Source organism: Homarus americanus, unplaced genomic scaffold (genome assembly GCF_018991925.1).
Source record: "Homarus americanus isolate GMGI-L3 unplaced genomic scaffold, GMGI_Hamer_2.0 scaffold48416, whole genome shotgun sequence".
In the NCBI taxonomy this organism is placed as follows: Eukaryota; Metazoa; Arthropoda; class Malacostraca; order Decapoda; family Nephropidae; genus Homarus; species Homarus americanus.
In genome coordinates, this window is record NW_024736097.1 from 391,572 (window position 1) to 406,593 (window position 15,022).

The following is a 15,022-nucleotide window of genomic DNA, read 5'->3' on the forward strand; positions in this document are numbered from 1 at the left end:
AAAATCGGTGATTTAGTCGTTCTGTTCGTGGCATATTACTAACATTTTATTTCTTGCAGTTGGCCAAGACATTACCGACCAAACCATAAAATTAATACGTGACAATGAATAACGACATGAAAGAACGCTTTAGGTTTCAACGAAAACAATAAATAAATTTAAATTATTCCGATACTATAATTCCTAATGTTTAAGTACTTGTATTACAATTTTACTGACACACACCCAATGACCCCTGGAAATCTATTTTTGCTTTACAGCTGCCAAGTTTCGTTTATTCCGGTTTTGGCGCATTTAATATTTTTCAGTCTGCGATCAAAGCCATATTCGTTACCAAATACATTCTTTGGACCTACCGGCATAATAACATAAGTGAAAACAGAAGCGGTATTTACCATCACCCAAATACAGTTTAAGCAACTCTCAACAGGTATGAATCTATTTTCCTTTGTTGTTTTGGGTAAAGACTTACGGTAGGTCAGATTTAGACAGTTGGTAACTTGGCACAGCGTCCCTAGTGCAACGCGAGTATATTTGAGTGTTATCGTGGCTTCGAGTCTTGGTCCGGGACAGACGTGAGAAAGGTGTTGGTTTCTTCCTGTCCTAAGGCTCCGGGTACTTCTGTTTCTTCCTGTACTCACAATAAAATTAGTAACTAAGAACAGACCAACGCCCTATAGGCTGGTAATAAGCTGATAAGTGAATTGATATATCATATAAAAATTACTTATATTCAGACGAGCTGGGTGATATAGCTAAGATTTCATTGTTGTATTATACAGTACAGGGTGGTTTATTTTTGTAAATTTAGTTTCAGCCACAACAATTGTTTGACCATAGATTTTTGTTTTCCCTTGGTATTCGGTGTGATTCAATCGAAGTTGACTTTCATTTCGATTTGGAGTTATCACCCCCCCCCCCTACCCCATAGAACCTATTTTACTTTTATCCTCTTCACCACTGATCGGCTCGTTAGCCGCTTGGGTGATCGGTCAGGTCTCTGTTACCCACTGTTTGCAAGTACTGGGCAAGCACCGGCTCCTGAATGTACCTGAACCTGCTCCAGTGTTGGTCAAGTCTGGTCTTGAAAGATCTCACACTTGGTGCCGTCACAACACTCTCTGGTAGATTGTTCCAAGAGTTCACAGTTACCCCTCACATTTTTCTGGGCTTGCGGCTTCTTCAACCTTGAGCTGTGACCCCTTGTGGGGCGAGCGTCCGCCAGTTCCAGGTAAGGGGACTCGACTAAGTAGCGCCCTTTGAGATGTTTATACACCACAATTAGGTCTCCCCTTGCCCGTCTGTATAGTACAAGCTGGGCAATTGCAGGCACTCTAATCTCTCTGGGTAACTGAGGTGTCGAAGTGCCGGCACCACTCTGGTGGTCCACCTTTGATTTTTTTCTTCCAAACTACGACTATGTCCATACGGCAGTCGACAAAGTTAAAAAAAAACACAGAAATTCAAGACATGGGTTAGGACAAACGATGAGCAGGACAGGAGGGTACACTCATGATCCAATGTAAGAGATGCACCTGTGACATACCAACGATAAGGAGGGGTATCTTATGTCCCAACGGGACGAAGACACTGCACTAATTGAGACTACAGCTACAACCAGGGTCTATTTTCTTCAGTTTCTTAAGTAGAACCATCGTCACGTGTGTAAACACTAACGAAAACAATGCCGTCTCGTCTCCTCTGGTGTGTTTTAATAATCTACGCAGTATTAATGAATTGTATTGTTCATTTCGCATATATAAACATTAATTCAATCAAATACATATTCGATAATAAACAACAATGAATCTTTTGTACATACTCTTACAAATATAAATTACGCTGTTTCCTCGAGTGCGCACCTATATACTTTGGCGTTCCCAATCCATCTCGCTTTTTTTCTTTGCCATTAGTGGCTTTACTGTACTGTACAAATAATCTGTAATACTATTTATAGTCTTTATTTATCCCACACAGTGTAAATATTCATAAGGTTCGTTGCAGAAATATCATGTGTTTGCTTACGGGGTGCTTTCACAGACCTCGCCAGGGTTTTGTCATAATATACGGTATATTTACCATACTACTATTATGAAATCCGAAACGCATCTGGCCCCAAGGGTTTCGGTGGTAGTGCAAGGAATAAACATTCTACTGAAATAAAGTGGTGGCTTTTCAATAGAGTTGGACTATATTCGTTCTTGGTGGCTTCTTGTACAGGACGGTAAGAGGGGTACTGTTACTACAGAACTACAACTACTACTACTACTACTACTACTACTACTACTTCTACTACTACTACTAATAATAATAATGCAGCAATAATATTAATCATTAGACATCCATTCACATGTGGTAAACAACAAAGTTCCTAATACAATTTTCCCTCATTGCATCTATTTCTTACTCTTAGAATCTTATCAGTGTATTTATCCGTGGTCGAGTTCTATACATGGTATCTCATTCCTCAGCACACTTTCGTTACAACTATAGACAGGATGAATTAAGAAATTTTGAATTAACTTAGTCTAAACGAGGACTTAAACAAATCCCAAAATCGGTGGTATTATAACAGGTGGTGACTTTACTGTAGCACTAAGGATATAAAGATCTTGGGTTGAATCCTTCCAGGAACACGGAGTCCACGACTGTTTATATCTGGCTACGCAACTGATACCTTTTATCGCAGTTGGTAATCAAGGATATTTTCTAGTCTTGTTTCACAAGGGAGGAAAATTTCTTCTCACTTGCTTTTCTAGGGAGGGCAATTACTCCTGTCTTGTTTCTGAAGGCGGTTGATGTCTAAGCCGAGGCCGTGTGCAAGTTTCTTGGCATGGTGGATGGTGTCTGAGCTGGGGTGCTGCCGCTTCGACAACAACCACAGGATCTCTGTCAAAATTATATAATAATTAAATCTAGTAATTTTTTTCTCAGTAAAATTATCATTCAAGCTAAAAATTGGTTTACAAAGTATTGTAGACAATGCAGGTACGCGTATACAGTTCAGCATGTGTATCGACAACGCAGGTACTGTATATAGACCGTACAGGTAAGCAATTTCCAATGTATTCTGTACTTAGATGGTGCAGGTATACAATAGTAAACAATAAGGCAATTCCACCAAAGGCAGCCGACAAAGCCAACATGTGCATATTTCCAATAATAGTATGCCAACAGGAGTAAAGTAAAATTCTGTTGATAAATATAACAAACAAAACACATTTGCTTACACTCAATGACTCTCCGGCACCGCATCTCATAAACGCAGGTGTTAGGTGGACACGCCTGTGAGCAGAGGCAGACCAGTGAGTTTGGAGGGAATGCTTGGCCCAGCAACCACTGTTCTACTTTGAGGAACCCACCTGATGTTGTGGGTAATGCTTATGGCCACTAGGCAACCTCTACTATGGATCTCTGGACATCTCACACTTCAGCACCATGGATGTGAAGAGATGTTGGTGCTACTTGAGGGGCTTACTGTCGTCACTTAAAGCGACCTAATGATACCGGACGCAGAAATAGTCCTGGTATGAATGCCTAGGAAGGATCTCATCTACCTAACAAGAGTAGAGTTTGAGACGAGTACCTGCTGTGTGTACCTTGGTGCTAAGAATAAGCTGCAGTACCTGTATGTATTGTGTATACTATCGAATGTTCCTTATTCAGGTGATATTGGGTATGTTGGTACTATTGAATATTATTCCGGTGATATTTGGGGAAGGAATGACCAAGTGTGAGCTGTTTCAAGACCAGACTTGACCAGCACTGGAGCAGGTTCAGATGCATTTAGGAGCCAGTACTTGCCAACAGTGCATAACAAAGACGCGGCTAACGAGCCGATCAGTGGTGAAGAGGATAAAAGTAAAGTAAAAAAAGGTAAGGAGGTCAATGATTTTGTTTGGAGAGAGAAGACCTTAATTAATTATTATTTGGAGAAGGTCGGGTATTTTTGTGTGGTGGAGTGACCTTAATAATTGCTTTGAGAAGGTCAACTATTTTTGTATTGTAACTGAATGCAGTATAATTCTTATTAGGAAATAAAGTAGTTAAATTCTTGGTTAGTGTTTCACCCTTTCTTCCACTCTCAACTTGATTAATGAAAATCACAAACTCACAGTGCCTTGATTGCTATGCCATCTACCTAAAGAACACTACACATACTGTCCTGTGGTCTGGTGGCAGCGACCTTAAGTTAACAAGCAAGTTAAGTAACCCTAGGATTAAGTGACCACACTAAAGGGCAGTATAACAGTACTCCAAACGGGGAAGTACCTTACTTTTGAAGAGCATTATGAGGAACGGGCCATCTAGGTATGTGAACGCCCTTCTTATATGACCCTCTTAGTGGCTTGATTCACTTTCTTCTTACAATGGTCGAGAACTCTAGTTCGTTGTCAACATACAGTACACCACCCAAGTTCTTTTCACAGTTGGTCTCCATTAATGCTGTTTCTTCGTCCTGCTGGAACGCCTCCTTACTGTTCGCGATATTGAATCTTAACAGCAACAGTGATGTCCGCCCCACTGGAGGTCACAGCTATAGGTTACAGAAGCCATAAGTTCAGAAAACTGTCAGGGAGTAAGAGGGAGTGTCAAATCATTAAGACCAGGCTTGACCAACACTGGGGTAGGTTCAGATACATTCTATACCCAGTACTTGCCAACATTAGGTAACAGTGTCATGATCGTAATGACGGCTAGCCTGAAAACCCTAAGGATTCATATTACGCTTAAACGTCCTCAAAACCTTCTGAGTCCCCCAGTGGAAACGTCCTCCGTTTTCTCTGTTTCTTTGATGACGTCATTGAGATGTCGTCATTGTCTGATCGAGCTGTAAACTCCTTCTGCTACCGAGACCCTGTAAACCTTTTTTTTCACCTATGATTAGCAGGGACTCTGATAATCATAGTGAAATTGTGGTAGGGAGGTTAACTGAGGAATTAGTTAATATTCTGAAGGGAACCTTTTGAATCTGCTCCTCGGGTTTGTAGCAAGGCGCTGCATGTTGGGACCTGTTGCCATCCAACCTTTTGTAATCAATTTAATTCTTGCTTTTGATAGCTCAGTCAGAGCATTGTTTGTGAAGAGAATATTAGCGAATGAAACTGAGTTTGTAGTCTCAGTTTCAAACGTCAGAGTGAAATAGTTAAGGAGGTGGAATCCGTGACCTAGTTTGAGTGAGAGTGTGGCTGGCATTTCAATGGTCAGTAAGTGCCTCGTTCCTCTTCCACACAGGTTGGTCATTCCGCTCCGTGTTGTAATTCGCCATTTTAAGTGATTTGACCCTTAATAGTTTGATTGTGCAAGTGTTACAGTAACGTAGTTGTTGTGCTTTGAGTGAAGTATTGTTTATGTCCTTAACGTCCCTTTGAAAAGTGATGTCGGTATCACCAGTAAGTACCTCGTTCCTCACCCACACAGGTCTCTAACGCAGCCTAGGCCGTGTCTGTAGCGTGGATGTTGCATCCACTAGTCTGGAGAGATGTCTGAGGTCCAGTAGGATCGGTTATCTCAGTGAATCCCGACCGTTAGAAGCTCCACTACCACTTATGGGCCCCATAGCTAGCCAGTCTAACCCTACGCTTGGCCCACGAGGTGACCCCGGATCACCAAGCCACAACTAACTACCAGCCCCCATCATTGGTGGATGAGTGCCTAGCTCAGTAGGGCTATTTGTGTGGTTGTGTTATTCCACCTGGATCTTCAAGAGTTCGTTGGAAGGTGCCACGAGGTGATGAGACCCCCATGGCGGTCGCTTGAGCATTACTCCTGGAGTGTTGAGTGTTGTGCTGGCAGTTGGCACTAGTTTTAAGGTGCTAAGGTGCTGTAAGAGTTTATGAGTGTTAGTGTGTATGTTCACCCAGTCGTGGTGTGAGTAATTGAGCCAAAGAGCATGATACCAAGAGTTCGTCTTTTGGTGCATATAACTTTTCCTTCATCCATTTTAGTGTCTGAATAAATATTGTATTTGCATGTTGGGTCTATTATTCACCTACAGTATTCACCGTCGTTTCTTCCCTATTGCTTGATACTATAATTACATGTACCCATGGGCCTACCTCTCACGTCGCGCTACCAAAGGTTGAAGTATTAAAGTAAGTTGTTATAAGAGGCGCCGGCCCTTATAACAGAGACGTGGCTGACTGCCCAAGCGGCTAACAGGCTGATCAGAGGCGAGGAGGATATAGACATATAACTTAATACTACAACAATAAATGAACACAACACACCTGTATGGCTCACACCAAGAGGAAGGTTATCACACTGCCAGGCGAGGGCGAAGGTGGAGTAGTCGGTGGCGAGGATGATGTACTCTCCCTGCAAGACTGTTAGCACATACTCAAAGCTTTACTAAACTGCTTCTGTGACGTTAACCATTACGTATAACGTGGACAATATATCTATTGACAATTTTGTTGAAAACAAATCTTAGCAATGAAATCACCTTCAAAAAGCTTAGGATTTATCTAGAACTATAAGTACAGTATATCATTCGTATATGATGTATTGCATATAAAATCAAAACTATATACACCTTCAAGAGACAGGTGTAAATGTTCGAATTAAAACATACATGGGATGCTGGGCCGCTGTAACACGAAGCGTAGTCTGCCAGGCTCATGTTTGTTGTGTGTAATCCCATTTTCTATGCTGAGTATCTTGCCTGATCTGTGAGGGAGCACTCAAGAATTATTTCACAATCTTTAGATTGATATTTTCATTAAAATAGTTACACAAGTTCGCACTGGCTTGGAGGCATCTACATAGAAAGTAAAGGTATAAAAAAACTGGTTAAGGCTATGTCCCAAGTGCGAGCGTCCTGCAGCGTCAGTTACCAGGGCGTAGACACGCGACCTACTTTCCAAAGTGACCTGTGTCCCGTCTGCCAGAGTCTTACCAGCGTAAACATGTTGTCTACGCAGCGCAGACATTTGCTAGTATTTTTAGAAAATATTTTTTTTCAACGAGTGGTACCTGCAGGGGTACCCAGGAATAAACATCCCTTATACGAGTACCACTAGAGGATGGAAGTAGGCGAATTTCACCATCTGTACAAGGAACTTCGCCAGAATGTATTCTGATTGGGGACGAGGCCTACCCACTGTGTATAATTATTGGAACCCTTTCCTAGGAATGCTTTGAACAAAGAAACAAAAAAATTTAATTACAGATTGTCACGTGCCAGGCGTGTTGTAGAGTGTGCATTTGAAATCTGAACAAGTAAATTTAGAATTTTAAATAAAACTTAGAAACAAAGGTAGATACTGCTATTGACATTGTAAAGTGTACTACACTATTCCATAATATCATTAGTGGCAAAGAGGGTCTGGACGCAAAGTCATATGTAATTCAAGAATGTACAGTTGAAAACACAGCGCCCTCTAGAATAAACAATGCTTCACATTTTGTAGCTGCTTTAATAATCCACAAGGATCTACTTTTTGGCAAGAACCTTGTAATATTTTAACTTTGGCCTGCTTATGTCATGAACCAAGTAACAATTAAATTTGAAGGACTACATTACGTAGTGACTGGGGCGAGGGGTTTCAGCTTGGCCACCATACCCTCCTCGTTAATGATGGTGAGGTCCAGCGGTTTAGGTATTTGCTCCCATCTGTATTGAGTCGGATCTTTAACATGTTGGAATAGAAAATTGTCTCTCGGAGTTTCTACAAAAACAGTAGCGGGATTATTAAGGTCATTTGGCATGGTTTCATTCCTCTTGTCGATATCGCCAGTTAAAGTCCCCAATGACAAGGAGGTGGCCGTTGCATTGTGAGAGGTTCTTAAGTTCCTTAGGTTTAATAAGATACAGTTTGGGGATCTGTAGATACGTCCATTAATGAGTATGTCTTCTCCCTTTAGTTTAATATCATACCACTTTGATTCTTCAAGGACATCCTCCCCCTGTTCTTATGTGGGGTTGCAGCAACTAATTTACTCAGATAACAATACAGTATATCTATAAAAGAGATAAATAAATATGTGACAAGCATTAAATTATAAGTAGAGCATATAAGATTGGCGCGTCTCTTACACACTATACTGTAGTTCTTTTGTGTGTCTATACATGCAGTTAATAGATAAAATTTGCAACATTATTTTAAGATATTCAATGAAACACCAAATATTACCGATAACATATAAATTGTCAAGAGTCAGGACTAGTTCTTGTAATAAAGTTCTCGGATCACTGCGATAGGAAGGTGAAACTTTGCCCACCCCCCCCAAAAAAAAAATTATTGGATTTATATGAAGGTCTTGTAGAATATACCCCGATGGTCCGTCTCTCCCGGGGCTTTTTCAGACGTGTAGTGCGTGATGCCTCTGAGAGATACACCGGACTGCCAATTGATTGAGAACGTCCAAAAGAGGACGACCAAACTGGTGCTAGCACTCAGACACCTCACATACCCAGTGACTAAAACGCTTACACTGCCTAAACAGGTGTCATTTAATACTAGATTATAAATACATCAGAGGGCATTACAGTAGCCCTAGTCAGTACCCCGGGAACCAAATTTTACCAGTGGTGTTCAATATTGATTCTGGTGTCCGTAATGCTCTGTGGTGCAATGTATAGTACTGCTCTTGTGAAGAAACAAGCCAAGTTTGAACACTGTAGCTTTCTCAGTTCACTTGATTTGCTGGTGACATATAGGTTGATAGCTTTGTTTACCCTACCTGCGTGAGTCATGCCAGAGAGGAAGGAAATATTAAGGACAGGTGACTTACAATCTGTCTTTCCAGTCGAGGCGGGTGTAGTGGCCGCGGTGAGGGTCGTACAGGTAGTTCTCTACCCAGCAGGTCCCCGCCAAGCCTTCGTATGAAACGAAGAACCTCTCGATCTCGTACCACCGTCCTAGGAACTGTAGTATAGGCTTCAGGCTTAAGGTTCACTTTGTAAGGGGCGAGCAAGATACAATACATTACATTTCAAGTTTTACCTCATAATGGAAGTACGTTTGACATTCTGGCTGCTAACCTCGGATTGCATTAGACCTTAAATTTGGCCATTTTCGTTTGATTTTTATACTGTATAAGATCAACTGTGATAAATTTAGCTACATAGTTATAGACACTAGGTTTTATTTTTCAAGATTTTTTTTTGTAGGCTTTCACTATTTACGAGGCAAGAAAACTACACTGAAAGTAAACAATATACCAACACAAACATTCACCCGAAGAGAGATCAAGTAGAGGATCTGTATAATGAGAATACAGAAGGTTACACAAGCCGATCTACTTACACGTTTAGGTTGGAAGTTCTTCAGAGGATGTATCTTAGGGCAGCGTCCCGTTAACAGTACCTGAGCAGCCGTCTGTCCCAGGAGAAGTAGCGGCAGCAGAAGGTGAAGGAGGGAGGGCCGTGATAGTGCGGTCTTGGTCATGCTGAGTGGATACTGAGGGAGGAGAGGAAAATGTTTTGAATTTACAATAACCATCTGACTTATTTACAGGGTGACTCGTCAAACACAAACAACAAAAACAGCCCCTTCATAATTTTGACACGGATGACGCGGGACATATCGTAAACAATGTGATGAGATCTTTTAGCGAATGAGCGTTAATTGAAAGAGAAGCAAGACATGTTAAATATAAAACAGATATACAACCATTACCTTATCTGTTCCATCTAGATATTATCACGGGATAAAATCTATGGTTAACTAATTAAATACGTTACAGGAAATACCGAACTCTTAAATCATTTAAAAGCTAAGATTAAGCAAGAAAGTTAACCATAAATTCCACTAGTGAACAAATAAAGTTGTGATCCACATAAAATAGTAAAATAATGAATGTAATAAAATTATTAGGCTCAGACTAAATCACTTATGAGTGGTAGTCAAACATGTAGTAATCATCTTATAACTATACTTAATATTAACAAACCCCAAAACACCAAAAGTTATATAAAAAAGTTAAAGTAATAAATCACGAATAAAGAGACAAAGACGAATAAAACCACTGAAATCACTGATGATAGGGAACAAGAATGTGTTCACTGTGATCACTGATAAATGGTTGAAATGCATGAAAGAATTTACACTGAAAACACTTATATAAAGAAAAAAATAATATGAACGGAGAAACGCTCGTTAACACTTTGGTAAGGCAATTATGTCCTACATGCTAGCGTCCTGCGGCATCTAGTGACCTGGGCAAATGGGCATAGACGTGCGACCTACTTTCCAAAGTGACCTGTGCCCCATCTGCCAGAGTCTTACCAGCGTAAACATGTCTACACAGAGCAGACGTTTGCTGGTATTTTTAAAATGGTGCTTTTCAACGTGTACCCAGGAAAAAATATCCCATGTATCAGAGTTGGATGGAAGTAGGCGAATTTCACCATCTCTACAAGGAACTACGCCAAGATCCAAAGAAATTTCACTTGTACACCAGAATGTATCCTACGAGGCCTACCCACTCTGTGTATTATATTTGTTGAAACCCTTTCCTAGGAATGCTCTGAACAAAGAAAAAAATATATTACAGATTGTCACGTGCCAGGCGTGTTGTAGAGCGTGCATTTGGAATTTCCCTCCGAGGAAACATCATCTTGTAACACTCACGACCATAACATTCTTGCAGGTGTAGAAAGTGATAATGGTCGCTATCCAGCATTTACAAGAGCGGTGACCTCTCGATCTCTCTCTCCCTCGTTTTACAGGAAAGAGAACCACAAGATTACTTACTAGTGAGAGAATGTTGCCTTAATTATTGTCACCCACGAGCCCACTGAGAACCTTGTCGGTGATCACGTGACTGACGCCGTGGGTTGACTGTCTCAGTCTACCTGCGGTATGTGACGCCGGTCCTAGGTGACTGACGCTCTGTGGGTTGACTGGTAAATGGAAAGTTTAGTGTCATAGGGGTGGATCCAGAAATATCAAAAGGGTGGGAATCCAAGAAGTTATGAGTGGTGGAACAAGGCGAACAAAGTGAGCCCACCCTGCTCTTTTTATTTGGGGCACTGTAAGGCTCCCCCCTCCGATTTTTTTTAATCTGACCAATATTGTTTTTTAAGGCCATTTTGAAGCCATGTGCATTTGATATTAGGACATATTCTGAGATCACTAGTAATTTCTTTTTACTAAACAAAAACAGTTTTGGAATTTTATGATGAAAAGGGGATTCGCCCACTGTGTCATGTTCGCTGGATGTGGCTTCATGACTTGTTTTTACAATTTTCGATCGTATTAGTGGCACTTATCATTTGTTGTTTTACACACAAATACAATAAGCAGGAACAGATCGGGCGAGTGTCGTCAAAATTATTCATCAAGGCTTCCCCTTACCAAAGACTGATCAGGTTCACTTGTATAGTACAATATAGGGGTAGTTCATGTTCTACGGTAGACGCTTTTGGGGGAGGTAGGTCTGCTCGTGTCCGGCGTTAAATTATGAAAATAAAAAAAAATAATTATAATGGTCAGGCTGTACAACCCCTTTCATTTATGACGTGTATGTGTGTCTCAACTGTCCAACTTAAGTATGCAAGTGAATATGAAAAGTTGGCTTCACGCTGAAGAAAAAGTTTTATTCTTAATTGGATCCTCTTAACTATTTTTATCTCTTTTTTATATTTTTTCTGTCCAATTCACGACTGAAGAAGAAACTAATAACAGCATTTCAACAAATGCTTCACTGTAGTTTTAACGTAAACCCAACAATAGACAACGGTTAAACAAAAATGCTTTCCTCTGCATGTCAACAACACCACCTGGTCATTCCCGCGGGGTTAAAGTTATTCTGGTCCACTAGAAACGTTGTCTCGTTACCTTCATTTCTCTAAGATTAAATTTCTGCTAGGTTTAAGTTATTTGTGTATAGAATTTTGTTCACAAGGTTCTCTGGATATGTTGATTGTTACTTATTGAGAGATTTGTAAGTGATATTTTTTCCTCATACTAATGGATGGCATGATGGCGTGTGTGAGTAGACTTTCATTACAAGAAACTTTCCCTTATACTGTACACTAAAATGAGCAAATTTTAACTTTACGACTCTTTCTGAATCCAGTTCCAATAATGTGAAGCAACCAATTAAACATATGTATTGTTGTACTAGTGAACCGTTGGACTGTACGGTACACAAAAGATGGTCGATGCGTTGGCTCGGGTGGCGTCACCAGTTAAGGCAAGCAACACCATCCAACCCTCCATCAACCCAGCTGCTCGCCTCCAAGTTCCGCCAACTCATGACATTAACTTTCAGGGTCAATGCAGCAACCCTCCCTTATGATTCGCTGTTCAAGGTGGCGTTAGTATTTTCCTGCATTTGGCTGAAGGGAAGAAGGAAGAAGCGTTCACTTAGTTGCAGGAATTGTCAATAAGTTGACGCTACAATAGGTTGCTAAACGAGATATATGAGTATATTTAAGAATTATGTTTAAACTTAACTATATATCAATATAATTTTGTTCTTATTAATTTATTTATATCTTAAGAGAACCTTGTTACATCTTATTTTTTGTAGTAAACCGTATTAACTACAGTGAAATTAGTTAATTTTACCGCCACACCACCCCGTCAAGTGTGGTGTCCTTCAGGATTCATTTTCTTTAACTCGGGTTGAAATACGACGAGCCCTCTTCACCGGAAGAGAGTGTTTAAAACTCTTGGCGTTTACCTCTCCTAGTACCACGTCAGCAGCAGCCAAGTGGAGCAGGAGGAATTCTTCCCCCTTACTCAATGCTGGAACTGCTATCAATATACACACACGGCTACAGACTGCCCTAACAGGGACACAAAGTACTGCTCAGAATGCGGTAACAAGGGGCACACTTTCAGGGAATGTAAAAAAAGATACCCCCAAATGCTTAAACCGTGAAGGAGAGCACAGAACCCTGGCTACTCGCTGCCCCACACGAAAAGCAATAATTAGCCAAAAGGAGAAGGAGAGGGAGAAGACACGGGAACACCAAACAGGAATTTATTCAGCTGTAACAAAGTTTACCAAAGAAACAACGAAGGTCTTCGAAAAAGTCACTACACCACTACCTGCAAAGCAACCTATGGTACTCCGCACATTGAAACACTAATTAAGAAAGGAAGATGGCGCAAACCAGCCCTAGGCACCAACCTTTAAAATAAACACTTAAAATAATCCAGCACAATGTTTTAGCATGGATCCCACAGAGAGCAAGCGAACTAAATAATAGTAGACCCAGATATTATCCTCCTAAATTCGCATGGTAAAAAAAAACTCAGAAAAACTCAAAATATTTAACTACACAGTCAACTATAAAAACAGCCAAGACCCACTACATTATGGAATTGCCATAGCCATTAAACGGAAGACAACACAAGATACACGATCCATTTCAAGAAGAATTTCTGGCCATTGAAATGAACAGCTCAACAGGACCCATCATTATCGGCACCTGTTACCTCCCTCCGAGAAGACCCATATTTTCACTAGCAGACATGCTCAGGCTGATGAGAAGAACTATACCAGCATATTTTCTAGGTGACCTAAATGCACACCATGTTTTCGGGCACCAGGACAGCAACGCCGTATATAAGGCAAATCCTAACCACACTATTGAACCACGGCAACGCAATACTCCTTGGCCCGGAATTCCCAACATACTGCTATTAAGTGTTAACTGGTATAATGATGAATAAAATAAACTTACTGTGAGTAGCAAGGAGTGTAAGCAACTCAACAGGAGGATGAGATCGGCCAGTAGCGCACGTAACGAGCCAGCTAGGAATGGACGCCACCAAAAGCCAGCGACGGAGAGAGCTAGAGCGTGAGAACAAACTTTCTCTAGTGGGGCTGGTCCCGGACCCACCCACAGCACATGCTATACAGTATTCGCAACGAATTTCGTTTATTTTCATAATTCAAGAATTGTCATGGAAAAAAATTCAGTGAATTCACATGACAGATCCTTTGGTTTCATAGCATAACGGATCCACTTCTATTGTAACTTGATTGAATTTAATTTCAGGAATTAATTTAATTTCATGCGAGATAAGAGGCATCACTCAGGGCCGGAAAGACTGTCATCGTTGGCTGATCTTATGGGCGACGTAATGTACAGTTAGCACTTTACTGACGCGACAGTTATAAAGTACGAAGGTTATTTAGTGAGCTAGTAATACCGGGAGATGATGGTGAAAAATAATGCAATTTTGTGTAATTCAGCCAGGATCGAGCTCTGTCTGGTGATACTTTTGCTTCTTTGAATCTCCACAAAATTCTTCATACGTACAAGCTGCTATACTTAAAAATAATGATGATAATTGCAGTGTTTCCTTTCTATACATACACTACTTAAACTTCACTCTATAAGCCTCCTTCCCAGACGTCGTTGTTATACTGAATTACTGCGTTGTAACACCTAAGTTATTTAAACGACTAATCTAGGTTATTACATACTGTTACGACCCTTCTTTCACCGCTTACCCAGCTTCCACCACTGGTTACCCAGCGGCCAGGCTCGTATATACAGAAGCAGTAGATATATCACAAGTGTCGTCTAATTATCACGAGCTGTCCCGTCAGTCTCCTGTAATTTCCCGACGATCGGTTTCAGTGTACACTCTGTGCAGGCAAACAACAGGCAGGTAGATTTCCACCAGGTCACAAAAACACACTTGTGCACTGTAGTCTTCTTTAATAGTCACTAATTCTTCACAACACTGTTAACAGGGTAATGTCTTCACAGCTGCACTTCTCACTTCGAATATATGCTGAGTCTTTTCACTTTATATTGATCACAACAATTCCACAATACTTGCACAACAATTATCTTCAGTTGCCTTAAGAGATTTGATATTGACACTGAGCAGAAACGATCGACTCAACTCAAATACCATACACTAGATGTGGTAGCACATGTTAAATACCACACATTACATGTGGTAGCACATGTTAAATACCACACACTATGTGGTAGCACCTGTTAAATATCACACACTACATGTAGTAGCACACGTTAATTACAACACACAACATGTTAAAGGCAAGTTCTGGTGTGTGTGTGTGTGTCAGGACCAAGCTGCTG

The 15,022-nt window shown here is 40.7% G+C and overlaps 1 protein-coding gene across 2 annotated transcripts; it reads right to left on the reverse strand.

Moving 5' to 3' along the window:
- Positions 1 to 2,172: 2,172 nt before the first annotated feature.
- On the reverse strand, positions 2,173 to 13,787 carry LOC121871943 (apolipoprotein D-like). Of its 2 annotated transcripts, none has more exons than XM_042374548.1 (6): positions 13,646 to 13,787; positions 9,252 to 9,404; positions 8,737 to 8,870; positions 6,575 to 6,669; positions 6,231 to 6,326; positions 2,173 to 2,889 (listed from the first exon to the last, which is right to left on the reverse strand). In XM_042374548.1, exons 2-6 carry the CDS (start codon positions 9,390 to 9,392, stop codon positions 2,756 to 2,758), a joined length of 600 nt encoding a protein of 199 aa, XP_042230482.1. In that variant the 5' UTR covers positions 9,393 to 9,404; positions 13,646 to 13,787; the 3' UTR covers positions 2,173 to 2,755. The 2 variants fall into 2 exon arrangements, with proteins under 2 accessions (XP_042230482.1, XP_042230483.1); XM_042374549.1 differs by lacking the exon at positions 13,646 to 13,787 and adding an exon at positions 10,701 to 10,778.
- Between the last annotated feature and the right edge of the window lie 1,235 nt (positions 13,788 to 15,022).

Coding starts and splice junctions, on each gene's coding strand:
- LOC121871943 (XM_042374548.1), bottom strand. CDS start 9,392: ATGACCAAGACCGCACTATCACGGCCCTCCCTCCTTCACCTTCTGCTG. Junction 8,871..9,251: donor AGAACTTCCAACCTAAACGT/GTAAGTAGATCG, acceptor CCTATACTACAG/TTCCTAGGACGGTGGTACGA. Junction 2,890..6,230: donor TCTTGGTGTGAGCCATACAG/GTGTGTTGTGTT, acceptor TAATTTTGACAG/AGATCCTGTGGTTGTTGTCG.